The sequence below is a fragment of the Punctularia strigosozonata genome (genome assembly GCF_000264995.1).
Source record: "Punctularia strigosozonata HHB-11173 SS5 unplaced genomic scaffold PUNSTscaffold_15, whole genome shotgun sequence".
NCBI classification, from domain to species: Eukaryota; Fungi; Basidiomycota; class Agaricomycetes; order Corticiales; family Punctulariaceae; genus Punctularia; species Punctularia strigosozonata.
In genome coordinates, this window is record NW_006767447.1 from 767,052 (window position 1) to 774,721 (window position 7,670).

The 7,670-nt window shown below is 55.9% G+C and overlaps 2 protein-coding genes across 2 annotated transcripts; one reads left to right on the forward strand and one right to left on the reverse strand.

Annotated features, from left to right (window-relative positions):
• Positions 1-191: 191 nt before the first annotated feature.
• On the reverse strand, positions 192-992 carry PUNSTDRAFT_138229 (uncharacterized protein; the record flags this gene model as incomplete). Its single annotated transcript, XM_007387910.1, has 3 exons — positions 192-392; positions 442-633; positions 681-992. The coding sequence occupies 3 exons, from the start codon at positions 990-992 to the stop codon at positions 192-194; spliced, it is 705 nt and encodes a 234-aa protein (XP_007387972.1).
• Positions 993-1,455: 463 nt separating this feature from the next.
• PUNSTDRAFT_138230 (uncharacterized protein) lies at positions 1,456-7,614 on the forward strand (the record flags this gene model as incomplete). The annotated part of the gene is made up of 29 exons (XM_007387911.1): positions 1,456-1,533; positions 1,579-1,596; positions 1,656-1,725; positions 1,785-1,828; positions 1,880-1,951; positions 2,000-2,065; positions 2,118-2,141; positions 2,191-2,250; positions 2,300-2,401; positions 2,453-2,512; positions 2,590-2,706; positions 2,758-2,835; positions 2,893-2,928; positions 2,978-3,055; positions 3,115-3,216; positions 3,271-3,342; positions 3,391-3,492; positions 3,547-4,588; positions 4,646-4,945; positions 4,997-5,205; positions 5,253-5,419; positions 5,469-5,704; positions 5,755-6,009; positions 6,063-6,451; positions 6,512-6,565; positions 6,618-6,695; positions 6,745-6,972; positions 7,022-7,511; positions 7,565-7,614. 29 exons carry the CDS (start codon positions 1,456-1,458, stop codon positions 7,612-7,614), a joined length of 4,677 nt encoding a protein of 1,558 aa, XP_007387973.1.
• Between the last annotated feature and the right edge of the window lie 56 nt (positions 7,615-7,670).

The window sequence follows — 7,670 nt, forward strand, 5'->3', positions numbered from 1 at the left end:
CCAAGGCACACAGGGTCGTTGCGGGGTATGTTTCTTGCACACGCAATTGAATCTCCGGCTTTTCTGATCCGCCTCATAGCAGCTAATTCGACAAGGCTTGCGCGGCTGATGCCGGTTTTCCGCGAATCTGTCGGCCTCGCTCCACAAACATGGCATTTCGGATATCCAAGGGCGCTGATCGCTAACGTACGCTACTCCTCGCTTCCGGTCGTCGCACTGTCATCGCCTCGGTACAGAAACCCCTTTCCCAGACCCTTCCGGTTCAAGCGATCCTCGCTATGGAACAAAAATGGCAGGCTCATGCGCCGCGTTAACATGCCGGTGGCTTCGTCCACATCAACCATTGTACCCGACCAACGATGATAATACATCCGAAAGGCGCGTATCGGAAACTAGTAGGTTATCAATATGTATCCAGGACACTCAATTGTGAAGACTGACCTCTGGACCATCTTTCAAGTCGCGCATGGTGACTCCCCCGAGAACCAACACATGTCGGATGTAGACACGCATGTCCACCGCGCACAACAAGCGCAATCGGTGGAAATTGGTCATGTGGAAGTCTAGCAGGGCTTCTTCGCAGAACGATACCGCTGAATTGGGATAAACCAGGTACCGGAGGAAGTCTCTTGCCTACAAAAATTTTTAGTCGCTGATACGCAATCAGTCAGACAACTTACCTCCGTACGCCTATCGCGCCAGCAAAGGAACCAAGGACTTCTCGGCTCATGGTTGCTACCCGGCGAAGGCGGCTCCCACATCGCTTGCTCAGCTGCCGCCTCCACGAAGGCATCGGCACATGTGTCTTCGGGCAAAGCGATATCCCCTTTGCCCACCGTCGGCACCAAATCTTCGTATGGCTTATCGAACCATGAGGCATATGCCGACTTACGGATCTCGCCGTCGCTAATGTAGCTTGGCGTGGCGAACTGGCCTTCGCCCTGGGTTGGTTCAAGGCCACATGGCGGTGTCAACCACGCCGCGTAAGCCATGGTGAAAATGACCCGGAGAGTCTAGGATGCTTGGTAAGCTTTGGATATCTGGCGTTAACATAGACTTACCGTTTCGTTGGATTTAACCCCAAGATGCACCCCCCCAGACACCAGTAAAACGCGAAGGAATGACTTAGGAGTGGTGCCAAGTAGGACGCGCTGATGGTGGAAGAAAATCAAGTAATTACGAAGATGTTCAGTCGTCGTTTGAGTGGGAAAGCAAGCATTCCAGAGAACGCAATCGTCCACCAAACGATGCGCCTGTTAGAAGCAGTGAGTAAGCATCGACCATCCGTGCCGGACATCTCACATCCAAGGTCTGCAGGTGCAGGATGTCGTGGAGGACTTGCACGCGAGCGTCTGGCGTTGACGAGGCTTCCAGGGCTTCGCTGATGGAGTGCATAATATGGGTGGCCGCCCGAATGCACCCTGCTGTCCTAGGCGGATATATGAGTCTTGGCGAATGTCGGACCAGTCCCCACATAACGACCGGAAGTCCCCGGAATTCATGGGCGAACCTGTTCTCATATTCTCAGAGCCGGTGGCATCCTCCGCGTCTGATGGAGGCATCTGATATTGTGTCTAGAACTTTGGGGAACTCCCAGTCCGCAGACACGCAAACATTACCAAATACGCCCGTTCGCTGAAGAACTCATTGCTCAGCGGTCAGAGCACCCCAACTCGTCGTTCCTCACGTCTCCTGGATCTCATGACCACTACCCGCTCGACTCGCGTAAGTGCATGTCTACTTGGCGTCACTGCTGGTATTAATGTACTCTCAGTCAAAAACAGCAGCGGCGGCGGCTGGTGCAGGCCGTGCAGACGGACCATGTGAGGTACGTCTGCTCCTGTCACTCTTTTTCTACTACTGATCCTCAAACGCGCAGTCACAGACGACGGGCGATGGTGCTGGACATCCGACGCAAGATGGTTCTACGCGCCGCCGAGCGCGAGCTACGGTGAGTCTTTTGAATTGCCTCGTCTTCCAGGCGCCTGATGGCTTGCAGAGCGACGCCGAAGATGCTTCACGTAAGTCTAAGAAGGTGCGCCACGCGTCCAGGGCGCCGTCTGAGGTGAATACTCTGTCGTTGAAGTTGTAGGCATCACTCAACTCGCCTTTGCCAGCAAATCGCAGCACCGAATGAACAGGTACATACTCCCGTGATATATTCCACCTTTACTCATTTGTTCTCTGAAGAGCGTCGATGAAACCGCGAAGCACCCTCGAAAGAAAAAGCCGAAGCGTAAACTCCCAAAGGTACGCTCTTTTTTGCGGTTCGGGTGCCATGCATTAATTCCGGCCACAGGGAACTCCTCGTGAAGCCAGTGACTCCGGCGCCCCGTCTCCATCCCATAACAATCTGTCCCTCAACGTCGTCCATGCAAAGGTGGCGGGACAGTCGTCCAACGTCTGTATCGAATGCTTCTCATGTCTTTCTCACAACTCATCCGTCATATAGCCTGCACCTGAGCAGGACCAGCCTGCGCCGAGCGGAGCGCCTGGATCGACCACTAGTAGTGTCACCTTGGACGCGGAGGCGAGCACCATTGGCGCATCGATTGCTACCTTTGTACTGAAATTCCGCATTGCTTCTAGCCCCCGGAAACTCCCGTTGCCCATGCATCCGGTGGCTCCGATGCTCCCTCTCCGTCTGATGACCATCCGTCCGGTGAGGACGTGCATGCGAAGGAGGTCAGGCAGTCGCTATTCAACGTGCGTATCGAATGCTTCTAATGTCTACCTCACTACTCATCTGTAATATAGCCTGCACCTAAGCAGGACCAGCCGGTACCGAACGGAGATCCTGGGTCGACCACTAATAGGCTCACCCTTGAATCAGAGGTAAGTATCGTTCGCGCATCATTACTTCATGCTATTGAAATTCTGCATTAATCTTAGCACATGGAAACTCCCATCTCCCAGGCATTATCCAACGTGCGTATCGAACAAATTTTATGTCTGTCACACCTAATGTCTGTTATAGTCCGCACCTGCGGACGACCGACCGGCACCGAGCGGACCATTCCAGGCGACCACTGGTAGTCTGCCTTTGGCAACAAAGGTAAGTGTCGTTCCCGCATCAATTGTTTCACTCGTACTGATATCCTGCAACCATCTTAGCTGGTGGAAACTCCCCTCGCCCGCGCATCTGGTGTTTCAGTCGCCCCATCTCCGTCCGGTGCCAATCCGTCCCTCAACGATGAGCCCTCGAAGGTAGCAAAGGTAGTTGAGCAGTCGTTACTCTCTTACGTTCATCCTAACCAACGTTTGCCATAGCCAGCACCTGATCCGTCGGTGCCGAGTCAACCATCTGAGCTGACCACCAGTAGTCCGACCTGGGACTTAGATGTGAGTATTGTTGACATCAATTGATTCATTTGTATTCACATCATGCAGTTGTGGGAAATCCCAGAGCTTGATGCTGCGTTACTTTCAATTGGCCAGGCACAAGTCGCTGAACAGCCTCGTGGTCTCGTCATGCAGCCGAACCATCGCTTCGTAAGAAATCTTGCCTGCACTCAGTGCTCAAGGCTAATGGTGTATCTCTGATAGATATCCACGATGCAGCGGGCGCAAGACAGCATTGCTTTACTCTCAGGAATCGCGCCTACTGCGAACGCACCTGTCCTGGCTGCCGCCTCGCTCGCTGGAATCGCACCTACTGCAAACGGACCTGTTCTCTCGTTTGCTGGAATCCCGCCTACTGCGAACGCACCTGTCCTGGCTGCCGCCTCGCTCGCTGCCGCCATCAATAAGTCGTTTCAGGGCAGTCATGTCGGCGCTATATTACATTCCCAATCCGACGGCCCCGGCAGTCCTGCGCGCACGAACGACCTCGTACAGGACCATGGGACCGACCGCCCGGCGCCAGACCCCTCGCAACCCGACGGCCCCGGCAGTCCTGCGCGCACGAACGACTTCGTACAGGACCATGGGACCGACCGCCCGGCCCCAGACCCCTCGCAACCCAACGGCCCCGACAGTCCTGCGCGCACGAACGACCTCGTACAGGACCATGGGACCGACCGCCCGGCGCCAGACCCCTCGCAACCCGACGGCCCCGGCAGTCCTGCGCGCACGAACGACCTCGTACAGGACCATGGGACCGACCGCCCGGCGCCAGACCCCTCGCAACCCGACGGCCCCGGCAGTCCTGCGCGCACGAACGACTTCGTACAGGACCATGGGACCGACCGCCCGGCCCCAGACCCCTCGCAACCCAACGGCCCCGACAGTCCTGCGCGCACGAACGACTTCATACAGGACCATGGGACCGACCGCCCGGCGCCAGACCCCTCGCAACCCGACGGCCCCGACAGTCCTGCGCGCACGAATGATTTTGTACAGGACCATGGGACCGATCGCCCAGCACCAGACTCCTCGCCCTCTGGTTACGCTCCGGCTGCTTCTCCGTCCAAGAACGGCCGGCGCCGCCGTTCAGGACGCACTACCGACCCCCCCGGCAAGTATGCGGGGGCCGATCCAGACTCATCCGGTCTTAGCGACGATTACACCCCGGACCATGGGGAGGGTCGTCCTAAGAAAAAGAAGAAGAAATTCTCCGATTTTTTTGATCCTCGGGCTGACCTATCAGGTACAGTTTCCTTCGCTCTTTGCTGAATAGAGCCAATCTGAATCAATTGCGTCTCAGAGTCACAGGACGTGTCGCCTAGCACCAGCGTGCCCAACGCCGCATGGCCGAGCTCGCCAACTGCGTCGAAGAAGCATCGTCGACCAGGACCGCTTACTAGTGACGAGCTCGCGGCTGTGGAAGCAAAGCAAGCAGAAGTCGACGCGTGGTGCGCAAGTATGGCTGCCGTGTCGCGTAAGAGTCCTGCCCTCTTCCTGAAGGCGCTTACGCTGCCTGTGGCAAAGAGGTTCCGTGGTCCCAATCCCTGGACAGCTTATGAACGGTGGTATCGTGTTCATCGCGGTATTCACACGGATGAAGGTGCGCGAGTCGACGTCGCTGCCCGGCGTATCGATATTGATTCTCTCCCAGATCCGGACCGCTTTATGGCCCGCATGCGTGCGGATTATCGTGCGCTCTTCGAAGGGATCGACGAGGACGACACCCTTGCCAGAGCCGAAATTGTCAAGCCGTTCATCGAATGGGAGCGTGAATGCATCGAAGAGTACCTTGCAGATGCCGAGCAAAACGGTAATCTGCGCAAGGAATTACAAAGTGCCTTGCGAGAAATCAATGCCATGGTGAGCTTCTATCGTTCCACCATCCACTGACCCTGACTCATCGTCAGGGCCGTCGTCTCTATATGCTCTATGGGTTTCACATGTTCGGGTCTCTCATTCACCTGGGCAACGCTGGCTCTTACTCTTTTGGCAATTCTCCTGAATGGGAATTTTTCAAAAAGCGTTACGAACAGGACTTTGGAGCCACTTTGCAGACCTATCAAGCGCTGCTGACGTGCGTGTCCATAAATTCCATCTGATTGTAAGTTGACGTTGCAAACCAGACTGAGCCGTGATCAACTTGCGAACGGGGGCGACGCATTCGGGGATCTCATCCCACCTCCTTCCGCCGTGTCGAAGGCAGAGTCCAGCGATAAGCCGGATACCAACTCGCAGATTGGCAACAAGTCGAAGCAGGGAAAGAAGGGAAAGAAGGACAAGACGGACAAGAAGGGCAAGAACCCGGATTACCGCGACGGTCGCAATAATCTCTTCCAAGATCATATGTTGACCAGCCTGGGTATTATCGTGTTGCCTTTTTGTGCTCGCGCTTTCGCTGATTGAGCGCAGTTGGCATCAACTCTAAGGCCAAGCAAGTTTCCTGGAAAGGCCTGTCCGACCTGTTATTCAAGTGGAAATGCCGGCTGGTCAACTTCAACCCGCACGTCAACCTGCATTGTTCGAAGAAGTACCACCGCACCGGCTTCTGCCTCAAGGGCGACCACAACGGCGACTTCATCAAGGACATGGTCGACGCACTTGAGCCCGGCGCGAATACTGAGGGGGCCCACCCCAAGAAGTTTTGGATGGAGAAGTGGAGGGAAGGTAAGTTTCGTGTTCCTCTTGCACGATTGGATGCTTGCTCACCATTTCCTTAGAGGAAATGAAGCTGCCTGTAGCGCAGCAAGGCGCCATCCCACTGATCCTCGGATGGGTACCGTCTCAAAACCCGCCTGCAAACAAGCACGTTATTCAACACGTATCACCGCACCGCCCTTCGGACAGCATCGCGCAGGTGGTTCTCTGTCGCGTGGCGTCTACGGCGGCTTGGTATCGTGCTTTTGGTCCGAAAGATCAGAAGGAGCGCAAACCGAAGTCTAAAAAGCGTTCGAAGACTAAGCCCCGTGGAGACGGCGATGCCTCAGGGCCCGAGGAAGACGAGGATTCTTCCTCTGACGATGATTATGACGACTTCGAGGATGATTTGATCGCGCGTGCCGTTGCTGCCGCCGCAGCCAGCGGCTCAATCGACCCAAAGATGCGAACGGTACACTACTCCCTCTTCATGTATATCTTTTACTATTCACTGATCGTGCGCGGATTACAGGCCCCTTCCAAGGAACGCGTTGACACAAGCAAACCTGCTGCACAATCCCGCGAGGTGAGCGATAACGGTCTTGACGCCGTTTGTGTCGCTTATGACTATCTCTCAGGTGTCTTCCGAACAATTGTTAGCGGGTACGCGAGGTGATCCAGGTGATAACGGGGGAAATCGTACGGACAACGTCGATGTACGTTCATTGCCTTCCCGGTCCATGCTTAATGCTCAGAATGTGCCAGGTTGACATGCATGTATCCGAAGAACGCCCTCCCTCTCACGTTGACGAGCCTGCCCACCCGCCCCCACCTACTGTCGTCAAGCCCAAACCCAAGCCCCGTCCTGTCGGCTCGAAGAAAAAGAAGGAAGTTGTTCCCGCCGACTCCCCCAATGTCACCGCGCCTCTTGAACCCCCGTCACGGGGCACGGGTGTGCTACATCAAGATCATGCACCACAGGGTGCAGGCAACGTGCGCTTGTCACGTTTTCTCGCTGACGATATCCTCACGGTTGTTGCAGGTGGAGTGCTCTGAGGACAGCCACCCTCGATACTCGTCGCACGAATATGAGCGCCCGCCGTCGCCGGCACCTTCCAACAAGAAACCGAAGCGTCGTCCGAAGCCCATCGAAGTCGATGATGATGAACATGGGGGTGTGTCCGCGCCCCCCCCGCACCGGCATGATCGCTACCGTTCGCTGTCCAAAGATCCGGAACGTCGCTCGAACCGGAACGATGGTCCTGCAGAAGAAGGATTCCCTATGGCTCCTCCCCGGTGGTCGGGTTCCATACCGCCATCGTCCAGAGCCCGGGAGCGCCTGCGGCAGCAACAACTCTCGGAACGACGACCTCACGCTCTTATGCCTCGCGACTACGATTACGACATCGGCCGCTTACAACGCCGCCGCAGTCGTTCTCCGGATTTTGACCGTTGGCGGCAGATGTCTCCATCTGTTGATTGGGATGCACCTGGATACGCGGAGCTACCTCCGCGGCACGCCTACGACTCATGTGAGTTTTTTCCTTCATCCTGCACGCTGCCCCGTGTGTAACCAAACGTGCAGACTACGATGAATTAAAGGCGTCCCTATCACGACTACGACACGTACGATGACTATGTAAGTTGGCTGTACATCTCTGCCATCCGCTGGACACTCATATCATGGTATA